The 15,332-nt window shown below is 39.5% G+C and overlaps 3 protein-coding genes and 1 long non-coding RNA gene across 20 annotated transcripts in view; 1 reads left to right on the top strand and 3 right to left on the bottom strand.

The window, feature by feature from the left end:
• The window catches only part of als2b (alsin Rho guanine nucleotide exchange factor ALS2 b), a 23,211-nt gene extending 20,937 nt beyond the window's left edge, over positions 1-2,274 (bottom strand). For 2 of the 5 annotated variants that reach the window (XM_077570909.1, XM_077570882.1), the window contains exons 1-3: positions 1,688-2,273; positions 1,377-1,465; positions 13-161 (exon numbers count right to left, since the gene is read on the bottom strand). In XM_077570909.1, coding sequence (XP_077427035.1) covers positions 13-161; positions 1,377-1,396 — 169 coding nt within the window. In that variant the 5' untranslated portion in view covers positions 1,397-1,465; positions 1,688-2,273. Of the gene's footprint in view, positions 1-12; positions 162-1,376; positions 1,466-1,687 lie in introns of all 5 variants that reach the window. The other 3 variants (XM_077570917.1, XM_077570899.1, XM_077570891.1) reach the window with 2 other exon arrangements.
• Positions 1,793-8,595, top strand: LOC144055285 (uncharacterized). The gene is made up of 4 exons (XR_013294818.1): positions 1,793-1,877; positions 2,730-6,487; positions 6,555-7,131; positions 8,459-8,595. It is a non-coding gene; the product is annotated as an uncharacterized LOC144055285 (long non-coding RNA).
• Positions 4,901-8,586, bottom strand: LOC144055268 (D-beta-hydroxybutyrate dehydrogenase, mitochondrial-like). Of its 3 annotated transcripts, XM_077571118.1 has the most exons (5): positions 8,452-8,586; positions 6,801-7,198; positions 6,546-6,698; positions 6,318-6,451; positions 4,901-5,266 (listed from the first exon to the last, which is right to left on the bottom strand). In XM_077571118.1, exons 2-5 carry the CDS (start codon positions 7,153-7,155, stop codon positions 4,901-4,903), a joined length of 1,008 nt encoding a protein of 335 aa, XP_077427244.1. In that variant the 5' UTR covers positions 7,156-7,198; positions 8,452-8,586. The 3 variants fall into 3 exon arrangements, with proteins under 3 accessions (XP_077427244.1, XP_077427229.1, XP_077427237.1); XM_077571103.1 differs by having other exon boundaries at positions 6,546-7,198; XM_077571111.1 differs by having other exon boundaries at positions 6,546-7,195; positions 8,452-8,575.
• The window catches only part of LOC144055171 (inositol polyphosphate-4-phosphatase type I A-like), a 25,648-nt gene continuing 17,713 nt past the window's right edge, over positions 7,398-15,332 (bottom strand). For 7 of the 11 annotated variants that reach the window (XM_077570976.1, XM_077570967.1, XM_077570959.1 and 4 more), the window contains 6 exons: positions 15,176-15,243; positions 13,460-13,659; positions 13,021-13,118; positions 12,825-12,937; positions 12,336-12,490; positions 8,988-11,125 (listed from right to left, as the gene is read on the bottom strand). In XM_077570976.1, the coding sequence (XP_077427102.1) occupies positions 10,945-11,125; positions 12,336-12,490; positions 12,825-12,937; positions 13,021-13,118; positions 13,460-13,659; positions 15,176-15,243 (815 nt within the window). In that variant the 3' untranslated portion in view covers positions 8,988-10,944. Of the gene's footprint in view, positions 8,607-8,987; positions 11,126-12,335; positions 12,491-12,824; positions 12,938-13,020; positions 13,119-13,459; positions 13,660-15,175; positions 15,244-15,332 lie in introns of those variants that run through there. The other 4 variants (XM_077571007.1, XM_077571015.1, XM_077570999.1 and 1 more) reach the window with 1 other exon arrangement.

Raw genomic sequence — 15,332 nt, forward strand, 5'->3', positions numbered from 1 at the left:
CACAATACTCACCATCCACCAGCAAAACGCCATGATTTCGACCCAGAGCGACCTGGAGAACCGAATGGGGAGGGAGCAGTTTCTCGGGGGCCACACTGTAAGAGTAGCCCTTCCACATATGGAGTAGACCTCGCCCTCCTCCACCATCATCATCTCCAGAGCTGGGAGATCATGAGTTACGAGACATGCTGGAATTAGGTCATCTTACGTGATTGTTTTACGCTTCCGAAGTAGGGTTGCAATATTTGAAGTATTTTCAAACTGGTGGATCTTTCCATGGGGGTTAACAGGATTTTGCGGGAATTGACAGGAATAAACAAGGAGTTGACAAAATTGAAGGTTGGCCCTTAACCGAGAAATTAAATGAAGGTGAGGAGAATACGTTTTAATACAATTCTGATTTCATTCAAGTAAAGATAAATGTGTGCATGCACTGAGCATTCCTCCATCACATGCACACATGATTCTAGAGGGGGCACTTTTCAGTTAACATTTTTGAAATGTCAATTGAGATCTTGGGGATCTTTCGCTATTTCGCTACCCAGTTCACAACATTAGCAGAACTGTGGGAGCACAATTGTTTTGATAACATAAAACGTTGAGGTCAACACTAATTAGCGCTTAAACAACAATATGCAACATGATTTCCCCCCTTTTCTCAGTAAGAAACGGAAGAAAATAATGATTCTATTTTTGTGAGGATTTTTACCAAAATGGATGTATACTGTAACTATTTTTTTTAAATCTTTTGTAATTAAGGGCATTTCAAACTCTGTACTTTTGTACGTTTACTTAAATACAGAAGTTACATTTTTTCTATTTACACAAATATCAAGTCAAACAATATCAAACATCACAAGTATGTCTACATTAATACTCTTTTCCCTGTAGTGCTTTCTTCCAGTTCAACGGGGATCACAACCTCAACACAAAATATGCTAATTAGTAGTTATATCTCCCACTGTTTCGCACTCAGCTCTGTCAATTTTACAATGGTAACAGATGTTCAGTTATGGAACGACAAATATGTTCAAATTTGAGTTTATGTTTTTATATTGTTGTATTGTACAAATAAATATAAATAATATAGTATAAGTAATACAACCACATCTGGGTTCTTCTAGTTCTCTCCAGTCTTGGTGTCAGGAAAAGGTGGGAAAATTGGGGACTGTTTTGTATGACACCATAGTGTTCATAGTTATATTGTTTTTACTTGTAATAAGCATAACTTCACAACAATATATAAAAAATTAAATACGATTTAAATGTGCGCAAAGAAGGCCTTTTTGTATGATTGTGTAAATAAATACTGCAGTCGCCCGTGGGTAGTCACATGGTGATCACAAGCCCGCAAACACTACAATAATCCTCCTTACCCCCTCCTCTGGGTTTCCATCCGTGGGCTTTATTCCTCCATGAGCGTGTCATAAAACCCTCCCGTCAACTTGTCCAACGCGTTGATGGTCTGTCGGCGAGGAGAAAAATGTAACATGTCAATTGTGCTCCCAAAGCAAACACACACATCGAGCAGGTGTCATCCTGTCATCATGACGATCATGTTAGCAACCGCTCATATAAAATAATAGCCGGCGAATACCACTGGCGAACTCAATTCAATTAAAAAACGCAAGCACGTGTTTACAGTGGCCCTGCGAGTACATTGTCACATCGCAAAAGTGATTCTTACCAGCTGGTTCTTTTCTTCATGCTTTATGTTGAACCGGCAATCGTTTGTGTAGCAGGCAGAAGGTAACGTGAATGCTAGGCTAGCAGAGTAGCAGGCAGCCTCATCTGTTGACAAGGCGAATGGCAAAGATCGCCTGTGACAGGAAAAACTCGTCTCTGACAGTAAAAACTCTTCCATGAAAGAACGATTGGTTTGTATCAATTTACATTTGAAACTCTAAATATAATATTTATACATAATGTCATGTAATCGTGTCATTATTTTTCAGGGTTCTTTAAATTTAATAGACGTTGGGTTAAAAAATTGAACCCGAAATAAATGCAGAGTGAGATGCCTGTTCTACTTCTAGATGATCAATGCTCATCAAATACGGAAGCCGAAGAAACAGACACCCAAATTAGGTTTATTATATAAACATTAAAAATAATAATAATAATAAAGCTATAAAGCGTTCCATACATATTATATAAAGTCACACAACAGTTAAGCGAAGCAATTGCTATAGGGTAAACACCAACCATCTTCCATATTCGTATAACAATAATTTTACAATCTAGGACAAAACGTTTAAGAGGCGTGTCCATATAATCCTACGCTTACTTTTTTTTTTTTTTTTGCAGTAATGCTATGACCCCAGTTTAGGAACAGTTACACCATTTAGCAATTTTTATTTTGTTGAAAAAGAATTACATTAAATTAGGTCTATCACTAAAAGCCAGAATAAAAACAGATCATTCAGCATCATCTGAGACTACTGGTCATCGTAGGACATGTGAATGAATGTGCTCTTTCTGTCACTGGCTTCCTGAAGACCAAATCACGAATTGATTTCTTTGGTAAACCCTGCCTGCTGGAAACCACCAACCCAACACGTCAATGCAGTTTATATTCTGATTTTGTGTAGATCCCCTTATTTGTCTTCTATTGGCAATTCCAGCCTGGAGGCAGCCACAAAAGGAACTAAGATAACATAAATGTTCATTTTCATATAGCCAACTTGTAAATAAATTCGTTTTTTTTCTTCTTCTTCTCAATACTTCAGATACTTTAGAGTCCCACCAGAGTGGTGAAGTTGTCAGGAGACCAGAGGAAGGATCAAAGAAGGAAAGGTGAAGCAAAGTGAGATTCAACACCAACCAGGCACCAACCTCCACCCACAGAATTACAAATCCATCTTTCACCAACCCCTGATACATCTGAATTCAAACAGGATTAGGAAGACATCAAGAGACCCGATGAAAGACAAAGGAAGGAAGGAAAAAAAGAAGGATACATTAAGCAGAGTGAGATCCACAAACGCCAACCTCCACTGATTCAGCGACCAGTGGGGGATATTTGGTAAACATGGTACATGCTGGTCTTGTGAGGAAGAATTTGAAATCGGATTGGTTAAATGAACTGCGCCATTGTTAATACGGTTCAATTGACATGGGGCAACAATACTGAAACTCAAGGCTCTGGTAGTGGGTAGATGACACGACAACACATAGAGGTTGAAATAGGATGGCAAGAATAACATCTTCAAAAAGTACAACCAAGAGAAATGTTACAAATTGAAGAAAATAAACTGTTCGGAATAGTGCTTATAAACTCGTGATTCATTGACCAAATGATTCAACTTAATTTGTAAATGTAGGTTAGGGCAGAGAAGGCATTGCTGGCCCTAACCTCATGCCACTGATTATTTATCATGTTCAGAGTTAAAGCTTTTATGCAAAATGCATAACTGAGGTTGTAGGATGTCTGTCTTGTAGCTGGAAAGTTCTGGACCATCTCTAAAATTTGTCAACCTTTTGTCTCAGTAAAGTTTCTGATAGTCCATTTGTTTACTGGGTCTATGCTGGGTCACCTTTCTTCCCTTTAAATGATTTTTCTTTCCTTTTTTACCTTCCGCCAGGAGAACAAATATCTGGAAAGTGCTTTCATAACTACATTATGAATGGAGGTTTTATTTTCATGACAATTTTATAAAAGGCAGATTGTCCTGATGTGTGGTGGAGTGCCACAGTGAATGAACATCTTCACCGAAGAAAGAGGTTTATTTAGAATTTATCAGGCAACATCTGAGACGTTATGTCTCTATTATTATTTATTTATTTATTTTTATTATTTTTTTAAATGTTAATTTTATTTAACCAGGAATTTATTTAAAACCTCTTTTCCAATGGAGTATTGGCCAAGTGGCGGCAGAAGTTACAGTTGCAGCAAAATTAAAATGACATACGTGTCAGTAAAAAGCTACAGTTCCAACACAATTTAAACACAATAAAAAATTACATTAAAAAAATTATACAAAACACTGAAAACAGGTACAAGTAAAGGAGTCTGACTGAAATGCTCTCAATCTGGATTTAAAATCATTCAAAGAAATAAATTCTGTTAACTTCCAGTCCATTTGCAACAGGTTCCATGTAAAAGGAGCAGAGAAGACAAAGGCCTTTTTTTTTCTCCCGAATTCAGTGCGAGCAAATGGAATAGTTAGCAACAAAATGTTCTTTGAACACAAACTATATGAATTAACACTTCTCTGTGTGATTAAGTTGCAAATATATGAGGGCAATAGTCCAATAATGGCCTTATGGGTAAAGGTGTACCTGTGAGCCAAACTCCTGGTAGCCAAAGCAGGCCATCCCACTCGATAACACAGTGAAAAAATAAAAGTAAATCTCAACAAGGATAAAACTAGTTTCAGCAATTTCATTACGTCCTGCGAATTAAAAGCATCACAAAGGTATGATGTCAAACTGATTTCAACACTTTATTGCATTAGGTACAGTACGCTGAACAAAGAGCATTACAAGTTCAATACACAAACGATACAGACCTATAGTAGACCCCCCTCCCCCCCAAAAAAAAATACAACATGCACAAGCAGGACTCTCGAAAACGCCCCAAGCCAGTTTGCTAGCTTTTTCAAGAGAATCATGACCGTTCTTTGGAAAGTAAAGACAGCTGACCCTTTCATCAACATAGTAACAGATCATAGAAATGAAATGAAGAACATTCAAGGACCTTGTTCTTGCATGGAGAAAAAAACACACATCTCAGCCCAAATCTATGTGAGAGTCTAAAAAAAGAGATTCCTAAAAATTCCTAGAAAAGCCTTACCGGATGCAAATGATTACTTATGACCGCATGTCATTTACACTTCCCCCAGAGTTTGCTATATGTCATTTACAGTGACCATAAGATACAAATAATGAAAGTATTTCCCTACTTTACATACAACATTTCTTTTCTTTTCGCATAGATGGAACTGAGAGAAAATATAGAATCAGTGAGAGCAGTGGGCAGAAAAGGGTAGAGTTGGAAGAACACCCGATCCGTGGCCGAGACTACCATGTATCTACGTTTTGGGCGGGGGGCGGTGAGGGCGTGCAGCATGGCATTGATGACTTTGTCTGCGTTGGTGAAGCCCATCTTGCATGTTGAGACAAAGTACTCGATGGCCAGTTTAATGTAGTGTTGGTTGAAGATTTGCTTGCGCTCATCATCGAACTTTCTCCAAATGTCGCTCACGGTCTTCATCTTCACAATGTTGGTGGCTTGGCCAAAGTTACCCGGCTGGATGATGCTCACCTGAGAGGGGGAAACAAGGTTCAAAATTTCTCCTGGATGATAACATTTATCTTGGAGCAAGGGAAAGTCGTGTACACGTGCATACGCACAAATGTACATCAACATCATATAAAATCATAGCGCAATTAGCAATGTTGTGGAGTAGATCTTTTCCTCCGCGTGTTTGTTTTCTTTCGGGTAGTGAGAATGTTGGTTATCTGGATACAGGCCGGAGACGATGAACAGTTCCTTCGAAGCTTTTATTTCTACAGAATATTCCGGGCACAAGTGAGTTACAGACAATGGCTGTAGCCTCTCACAAATGCGAAGATTACAGAGGACTTACAATATTCTTATACTATCTTGAAGGGCGGTACCACACGGTTTCCAGTAAACAGTTCAACCGGAGTTGACCGGACCGACACGATAACATTCAAGGACACTATTCAGACACAAAACAAACCTATTTGAGGAATAGAGGAGGTTTTTCAGTCATGACTGCACCTGGCAGAAATTGTGATAACACTCACAAAGATACATCCGCAGAACAAAGCTCTACTGAGGAAATAAGGAAATTAAAACAGTTAGACAGAAGACCCTCTTCGGCAATTAGCATTTTGTCATCCTCATTCATCCAATATCTCACCTTTGTTCATCTGAGGTCTTATACTTGTAGCTGTTCTCTTTGCAAAGTGGTAGCTTTAATCTTTGGCCACATTTTCTCAGTTTAATATCTGATGAGATTTTTTTAAGCTTCTATCACTGCCTGTTGCTCAAATATTTCCTTAAGGGGTTTTCAGAGGCGTGGACAAACCTAATGACCTGACAGTTGATTTTTAACATCTAACTGTTACTGTGCGAGCTGGCAACGCCATAAAACAAACCTTATGGCTGTCATTTCCCACAAAAGTACCACAGAGAGAAATGGAAAACTAATGTTAATTCATGCTGGGGTTTTTTACTTTAACACGCCAACAGAAACAACTCTTTGTGGGATAATGCTGGCTTTCACATGCATTATTTTTCCCACAACGTCACATGATTTGATTGTGGTTTTGTTTCGTCAAAGTACCTTCACGCCAAAGCTGTCCATTTCCACCCGTAAGCAGTCAGCAAACGCTTCCAGTCCTCGTTTGGACACGCTGTAGCTTCCCATGTTCAGGCAGTTGAAGAAAGAGAAGATGCTCGACACGAAAACCACCCGGCCTGCGGCAGTCGGGACCAACAAATAAATGACCAAAGGTGCCGTGACATGAATGCGAGAGAAATATCAAAGACGGGGTTGGTCTTGATTCTTGACCTTTTGCAGCCCGCACCAACGGCAGGAAGGCCACGGTCGTCCTGATGCAGCCAAAGAGGTTGATGTCCACCATGTGGCGGAAGTCTTCAATTGTGCTCCACTCTATCTCTGCCCAGTCTGAAATGCCGGCGTTGTTCACCACCGCCCAAAGGCCTGCAGACAAGCAGAAACTTGATGAACTGGGATGAACTCTCAGAACTGCTCCACATACAATAAATGACCATTTCCAGAAATAATCATGTTTTCTGTTCTCACCTTTTTCCGGCAGGTTCTCCTCGACAATCTTCTTTGCCTGCTGCACATCCTCGTCACTGGTAACGTCCAGTTTGAGGATTTTCAAATTGCCAGAACTCTGTCTGGCCAGGTTCTGGGCACCCATTCCCAGTGGAAACAAACAGCCGGCAAAGACCACAAAACCCTTGTGGTTCAAGCATCGAGCAAGCTCGTATCCAAAGCCGCTGTCGCAGCCCGTGATCAGCACGGCCGAGCCATGACCTTCCACTTCGGAACGGCAGTGCCGGCGTGAAAAAAGTTTACCAAAGGCAAGGAGAATGACGGCCAAGATGGGGATGATGCTGAGGAGTTGGTAAGCAGATAAAGAGGCGTTCATGTTGGCCAGGCAGGCGTCTGTGAGTCACTCTGCGAAGGATCTGCTGGTGAAGCCCATTAGCGAGTTCTTTATACTGATGTGACTGTTGCAACACAATTTGTTCAGGTTTTCATGTGACTTCAATGCCTCATTGACGCCACACTTAATTTTTTTTTTTGGTGTAGCATGTCTAATCGAACCGACATGTTGTATCACACCTTTATCAGAGACTCTGATACATCGAGTACAGTTTATTTGACTCATTTTCTTTTAAAGCTTTTATTGTGAAAGTGAAGCAATCTCACTGCTAAAATGCTTAAAACAAGAACAAAACATGCTGCTCGTCCGCAGCACTAGTTTTTTCACAGTGAAAACATGTTCATATATGAAAAGAGACCACTACACTCACGTTCTCTGATTTTAGCTATTTGTAGGTATGTTTGAGTAAAATCAGTATTTTTACTTAATCCCACTACGGAAGCGTATTGCATTCACTTGGGGAAAAAAAACTCCTGTTTCTCTGACTAATTTTTTTGGGTTGCTTTGTTTTTTTTTTGAGTATTTTTTTTTCTTTCTGTTTTTCAGAATTTTTTTTTCAGTTTTGCTGATTTTTTTTTTTGTCCAAAAAATATTCAGAAAAACAGGCTGAAAAAAATTATTCAGAAAAACAGGAGAAAAAATTATTCAGAAAAAAAGGGAAAAAAATATTTGTAAAAAAAAAAAAACAGGAAAAAAAAATATTCAAAAAAACAATGCTCCCCCCAAAAAATTAGTCAGAAAAACAGGACTTTTTTTTTTCAAGTGAATGCAATACGCTTCCGTAAACTACTGACAATATAACTCACAACTAAAAAATACATTGTCATTTTGAGTATGTATTTTTTAGAATTTTTTAAAAAATATATACACGCACACACTCAGACAGACAGACCACAAGTAAATTAATACATTTGACATCATACCTTTGACAAAATATAAATATTTCCGCCTAAATATGACACACAAGTCTTTCCGCTTCACGATTGCAATGGCATGCCAATGATTTTGAACTGAAGCAGTTTTTCTGTCCGACCAGGAGTCCCACATTATTGAATGACAAAACAAGTGATTACACTACACACCTGTGCAATCATATGCATCCGGTTGTGCTCACTGTGAAAAAATAAAATAAAGCAACCGCACTACATACTATGTAAAGTCCATGAAGGCTTTTATGATGAAGGCACTGTACAGCAATGAGGTCCAGCATTGTTGGGAACATATGACTGATTTGAAATTGACAGCTTGTGATTATTTAATTCTTTTTCTTTTTTTTACCCTGAAGGCAGTCGATTCCTCGTCAGGTTTCCACCTTCCCGTAGGTGCCGTCAGGAGGCCGGTAGTGTCTCGGGAACGCTTTGAGTTGCAGACAGTTGAAGGCGTACTTTCTGGAGCCCACGTTCTTCACAGTGTTCTCACGTCTACAGCCCTCGCTGGTGAGACAAGATACGCATCATAAGTCACAGATAAACCACTCGCCAAAATATCTTTCTCTTGTGTGAGGAAGGGAAGGACTTTGAACACAGCGACATATTATCACAGACTGGATTCTGAAAAGGGGAATGCTGACAGGCCAGTCCAAAGTACATTTTGTGCAACATTCAGTATCCTGCAGGAAAATTCAACATTTGCACAGTCAAAACTGGAAAAAGAGATGATTGTTTCGAATTGAGACCGATTGTTATCTAGTCATTTGACAAATGAGTAGAAAAACAACACAGTAGTTGTGCACACTGCCGTGCCAGCAATCTGATTAGATCATGAGAACGAATGTAATTATCAGCTGTGGCGAGTAAAAACACACAAAATCATCCTGAAGCAATAGTACAGCAACTTTATTGCATTAGCATCATAATCCTCAAATATTGACATACTATGTACAGTATACGTGTCATGTATGTCTCAATAATTTCATTTCATTTCAATACAATTCCTGTACAACAGTACAAGTGCTATCTAATCCACAATGTCACTGTTAAGACAACAAAAAATAAACTATATTTTGTGTTTGTTGACCTTTTTAAATAAGAGGGAGCACTTTAGTGTCACTATACATGTAACCAAAAGAGAATAATTATGAATTACACACATAAATTAATACACGTCATTTTCGTACTTTCATGGATTTTACATAAATACTCTCAGAGGTAGTTCAGAACAAGCCAGCACACATAAAATTAAATATACATAAATAAATACCAAAAATAATTTATTTGGCCATTTCGCATGAACAGAAATATATATCAAAAGCAAGGTCTTAAACCTTTTTGGAGTCAGCTGACTACAAATTATTTTCAATTCCTTTTACATGAACATGCATTCATTCATGAGTCAAATTTAAAACAAACAAACAAAAATTGAACCAAAAATGATGGACAAATTCTATACAGGCAGCACAGTGGAATAGAGGCAAAACAAAAACTGCCTCACAGCCCGGAGATGCAGGTTCGAATCTCCGTTGGCTAGCTTAAGAAACTGAATGGATGGAAAGTATGTTCAATATCTCAGCGCAGGTTTTAGGCCACCCATTGGAAGAAGAACAGGGACACTAATAAACTATGAACATCTTCAACATTTCTTGGCGACCAGAAAAACTGTTTGCGTCCACTCAAACTACTGACGAACGTCTTGAAAATTGCCAGCAATAGCACTTGGACAAACTATATCGTCGCAAATAATCTAGAATTTTGCCTCTCTCGACATGCAGCAAAAGCATCAAAAGCAAAAACATCACTTGCCACGGTGCCACCACACCAAGTTCGATTTGATTTACTTAATTGCCTATGCTGTAGAGGAAGGTGCATATTAGGGGTAAAGTGTCTACTAGGAGAGAAACGTTTATTCAGACAAACAATTTAAAAAGAGGTAAAACATCATCAATACAAATTAGGGTTGCCTAAAAATAGCATCTATCATACCAATAATATGTTATGGCGAAACAAACTTAGGGAGAATGGAGAAAACTAATAAACTGCATACTGTACCTTCCCAAAACGTAACATTAATGCGAAAAAAAAAAAAAGTGAGAGTTGATTGGAATGTTAATTGCAAAATCCACATAACATAAGATTTTCTTTAAAATAAAGGTTGTCTGTCTTGGTGTGTGATTGACAAGTGATCAGTCCAGGGTGTACTCTGGTCTTGTGAGTGAGTTGGGATACGATTCCGATTCCCTGTGATCTTTAAGTTAAGGCTAAGTTTTGCTGACCGGTTTCTGGGTGGCATAAATACCACATGCTCATGTAATTCAGTCCTCTACATATTGTTAGCGCTAAAAGCTTGGTAGTCATTTTAAATAAAAGTAATTCAAGGTGCGTTATAATCTACAACAGAAACTAGTGCAAAGTACATCCTACCTACCTCTGGCGTCAATGTAAACCTGCTCTTGCATGAAGATAATGTGCAAAAGTGCATGAAGACAATTATTTAAATGCCTGCATATCATATTTTAACCAATTTATATTAATTTCAATGTGGGTTGTTTTGGACACAGTCTTTCAACAAGCCATCTCCAGAAATTATGTGATACACCGCAAACCATGAAGGTTTCATCCAAAGTGCTTTGTGGAAGAATACAGTTGTGAGCATGACCACAAGTTACTCACAGAGCGTGACCACAGTCTAACATTAATCAACTACTGCATATTAATATCTGTAAAATAGAGAGGAAAGAAAATAATGTTTCTGTGGATGAGGCTTCAGTTGTACATGCAGCAGAGTTCACGCAGGACAATGGCACCCCCTTGTGGTGAGTATTGTCATCACCAAAAATCAGCTGCAGCGGAGTCTTGCCAAGATAAAAGTCACGCTGAGGAAGATCCAAACCACCAGGAGGTTGGGACTGAGGGCCAGCAGAGGCAGCGAGTACAGGAGGCTGGGGTCCATGCGGAAGTCACGCACCGGCAGTAAACCGCTCAGGTTCTTCTGGATCACACCCTCCCTTGTCCCAATGCTGAGGTGTAGGGGGGCAGGAGAGGTAAGGGGGGCCACGGATCATGAAAAGGTGCGGGAGGGGTGACGAAAGAAGAAAGTGGTGTGGTACATAAGGAGCAAGAAGTGAAGGGTAGGAGAGGACTCCAAAATAAGTGTGTACATACAGAGAAGTGATGTAATGGATGCAACAATGGCAGAAAACAACAACATGAATGGCCATGAATGCAAGAATAGAAAAGGATCTCAAAAATGATGAGTCACATGATCGTCAAACGCATAGGAAACAGGAAGCGGGAAAAGAAGAAAGAGAGAACAAAAGAGAAAATTCAGAAAGATGAATATTAGTAAATGTAAATAATGCTAAGATTGTCAGTTTTTAGAGCGTAAACATGTTGAGAAGAGTGTTGTGAGAGGCTCAAGTTAAAAAGAGCAAGATGTTTGCTTCTTTTTTCATGCTTGGCGGCGAATGAGAAAAAGTAGAGGGGGTGCAAACTAAAGCTAAGAGGTGCCGACTACAAGTTCCAGACGCGCATATCTCCAGCCGCAAGACACATGCTCCTTTTTGCATTTGGTGAAACAATAATACAGTGAACCCCCGCTATTATCTCTGTTGTGAAAATCCACAGACTGACAAAAGGGCTTTACAATTGCTGACAGATGCCTCAAGATGGCAGCAAAATGACAGGTATTCTGTTTGGGTTTATTTACTGTGGTCTGTAACGGATTGAAGAATATCCAGCCAAGCATCAACATTATACATCTAGCATGTACACAATCATAAACCCATGTTACATACACAACTGCATTCAGTTGTTGAATTTTCAACACAAACAAACCACATTCCCATAAGGCTCATCATCAGTATTAGCATGACATGCTAGCACAAACAAATACACAGAATAGTACTTTTAGTGAATAACAGCTGATAGGTTAGGGGCGGGGGGAGAATCCATGTACATACAAATCCCAAACATGCAAGGGTTCACTGCATGTTGTGTACTGTATTTGCTAGTTTGAATCCCCATTGCTGATTCCACAGTCTTCATTAAGTATGTGACAGCAAAAAAAAAAAAAAAAAAAAAGCGGGAGTGGTGAGAAAAGGGAAGTAACAAGGAATGGTGGTGAGCAAAATGGTATCTGAATCTAAAAAAAAGAAAAGAAACGGAGCCCGAGCCATATCTCAAGCAGCGAAGCACGACAATGGCATCAGAAGAAAGTCGGTGTCTTACCTGCGCATACAGTCGAGCGCCTGAGTGAAGACCTGCGGCGCCATGCCGTGCTCATGCTGCAGGATCAGGCATTGCTCCAAGGTGACCGACATGGCCGTCCGGTCCTTGGCGCTTTTGCAGCTTGTGAAACGAACCCCATTCAGCCGCCGACAGATCTGAGATCAGCAGAGAAGACGGATGAAGATAGCTATAGATGAAGCAGGTAGAGAGAGCTACCGACAGAACCAAAAGCAGCAGTATTGGGAAATTAGGAAGCAGGCAAGTTGGCATATCTACGAAGCGTATTTACTTGTTTACAGCTGCTGAACTGTGACCCAAGATAGCATTAGCATTTAACATTAGCCAAAGTTTTAGCACAACCACCGGCCACCTCATTGACTAGCGATGATGATCATATATTTTCTGTCAGAGGATGACACCCTTGGTCTTCTCTGAGCGAAGCGATGTTCTGCCTTTGGATTGATCTTATTTTGAAAACAGGAAGTTCACCTCGGCCGACTGCCACAGGATGTCCACGTTCTTGTTTTTCCTTGCTTCCACGTTCTTCCCCAAAAACTTGAGCAGCTCGGGAAGACAGGTCTGAGAAGAAGACCTCGGCAGGCCTGTGGGTCGGAAGACATTTTATTGGTGTCACCACGGTGATGGATTGTGAGATGTTTCTTTAAATGTAACGCTGAACTCTTACAGTCCTCAGGCAGGACTTCTTTAAACTGTTCATAGTAAGAATTGAGTCTGGTCAGATTCTCCATGTTGATGAGCTCCTGAAGGGATGTGTCTCCAAACCTGAAACATGCACACATATACTTTTCTAATCCAGAGTTACCTAACATACATATACAGTGGCATCTTGATTTTTTTTTTTATTCATTCTGTCACCAAGCTGGTAACTCAATTCAGTTCTATAATCAACTTATTAAATGCCAGCCCAGTTAAAATGGGTTTTTGACGTCTATAGCCGTCCGTGGCACTGAATGAGTCAAATGAGTTTTCCCATTGAAATGAGTTGAAATGTCATTCATCCGTTCCATCTCCGAAAACTAAAACTAAAAACCACCAGCATTTTTGTACTCGTGAGTCAAGGTGCCGCCACACGAACCATCCTCCCTCCTCATCCTTTCACTCACTTCTCTGCCAGCGTCTGCTGCTCGTTGATGCCGACGTTGAAGTGCACCGGCTGGACCCTCAGCAGCATGCCGCTCTGGATTTCCCGTGGCAAGGCGTCAAACATGCTTCCCGGCAGAGGGATGCGGACATTGAAGCCGTCGCGGTTGCCCGTGATGATAGGCAGCATATCGAGGGCGGAGCTGCCCGTCGCCTGTGTGACCTTCGAGATCACACCAAATGTTGCTATTTGTCATGCGGATTTGCGGCAAGCACATACTGTATGTGAGGAGTTATCAGGGGCATAATTTAGGATCACTTCTCACACATGCAACTTTAAAGCTCTCTTATACTCTAATGAAAGACTCATGTGCTGGACACTACTGTACTATTATCGCTCACACACACTAAAACGCTTATACATGCTGCTAAAACACAACTGGCAATCCACGCACACTCACAACTGAAACTCTCACACATACCTGGAATGCTCTCTCATGCAAAACTGAAACTAAAACGAATGAATGAAATGATTCAACATGCAACATTCTCTCACAAGCAGACTGCAGGAATGCTGTCACACACTACCGAGACACGTGTATTCTTCAGTGGTCGGCCAAGCAGCTAGTTTTGGTAATTTTTGGAACTTTCATATTTTGATTATGCATCAGTGGTGTGGTCAAACACAAGTGAAGGTATTTTAAATAAATTACAGGTTGCTCAAAGTAGAGCAGCAAGAATTGTGTTGGGTTGCCCATACCGAACAAATGTGATAACTTGTCTTGGTTAACAGTTAAATGCAGATTGAAGTATTTTTTTTAATAACATTTATTAGAAATATTATTTTAACAAAAATGCCAGAAATTATTTATGGCAAAGTTTCATTTTTTTTTCAGATTATAGTGGTTATGGCACACGTCAGGTTAATGAAGCAAGGTGTGTATTGCCTTCATGTAGAACAAATTTTTATCGGGCTATGGTTGCATGGAATTCAAATTGAATTTTTGTTATTAGAAATTAATAAGAGAAGTTTTAAAATAAGTTTTTTTGTTGACACAATAATTAATCAATATGAGACTATATAAATATTATGAGCATTGTAACAATGAGCTAAAGTGTTATATTTGTAAATTCATTTATATTTGGGGATAATTGCAAAATAATTGGAGCATATTTATTTGGATTGTATTACAATGATGTATGCATTATTTAATGTTATTTGACTGCATTGACCTTTCATTTTCATTTATTTATTTTTGTTGTTGTTTAGTGTATGCGTGTGAGTGTAGCTGTGTATGTGTTTATTTGAAATGATTGTAATGAATTTGAAAAGAGCCCAGGAAGATTAGCTCCTGAGATGCTCTTAATAAACAAAACAAAAATAAACTACTAAAACTCACACACAACTGATTTTTTTCCACACACCCACAACTGAGACACTAGCACGCACAAAACTGTTTTTTTTTTATTGCTCACAACCACAACTGAAAACAGAGTACTGAAATTCTTTCACACACACAAATGAAATGCTGTCACACACTACTAAAATACCCACACCTCCATTGCTGACATTTTTCCCCACTCTCAAATGCTATTGAAACCCTTTCACACACACTACTGAAACACACAATATTGAAATGCACATTTAATAAGACTGTATTTCAGTATGATGTGTGAGAGGATTTCAGAAGCGCGTGTGAAAACCTTTCCGTAGTAGCACACGTCAACGGTCATCCTACCTTAAAGGTAACATTTCGCAGATCCATGATGCCGACACTCATGTCCTCCAACATGGCCAGTTCCTCTCCTGAAATCACGTCAGATAATGCTGAATGCTGAAGATGTTAGTAATGCGCAAAATTAAAAAAAAAAGAGAGCGCAATGATGATGACATGT

The sequence above is a fragment of the Vanacampus margaritifer genome, chromosome 1 (assembly GCF_051991255.1).
Source record: "Vanacampus margaritifer isolate UIUO_Vmar chromosome 1, RoL_Vmar_1.0, whole genome shotgun sequence".
Taxonomy (NCBI): Eukaryota; Metazoa; Chordata; class Actinopteri; order Syngnathiformes; family Syngnathidae; genus Vanacampus; species Vanacampus margaritifer.

What these genes read in the sequence shown, in the direction of transcription:
- LOC144055268 (XM_077571103.1), bottom strand. Translation starts at nt 7,155, where the DNA reads ATGAACGCCTCTTTATCTGCTTACCAACTCCTCAGCATCATCCCCATC. An exon ending in GTTGGTGCGGGCTGCAAAAG is followed by an intron (nt 6,452 to 6,545) that starts GTCAAGAATCAA and finishes CGACTGCCGCAG; the next exon opens with GCCGGGTGGTTTTCGTGTCG. An exon ending in TGGACAGCTTTGGCGTGAAG is followed by an intron (nt 5,267 to 6,317) that starts GTACTTTGACGA and finishes TCCCCCTCTCAG; the next exon opens with GTGAGCATCATCCAGCCGGG.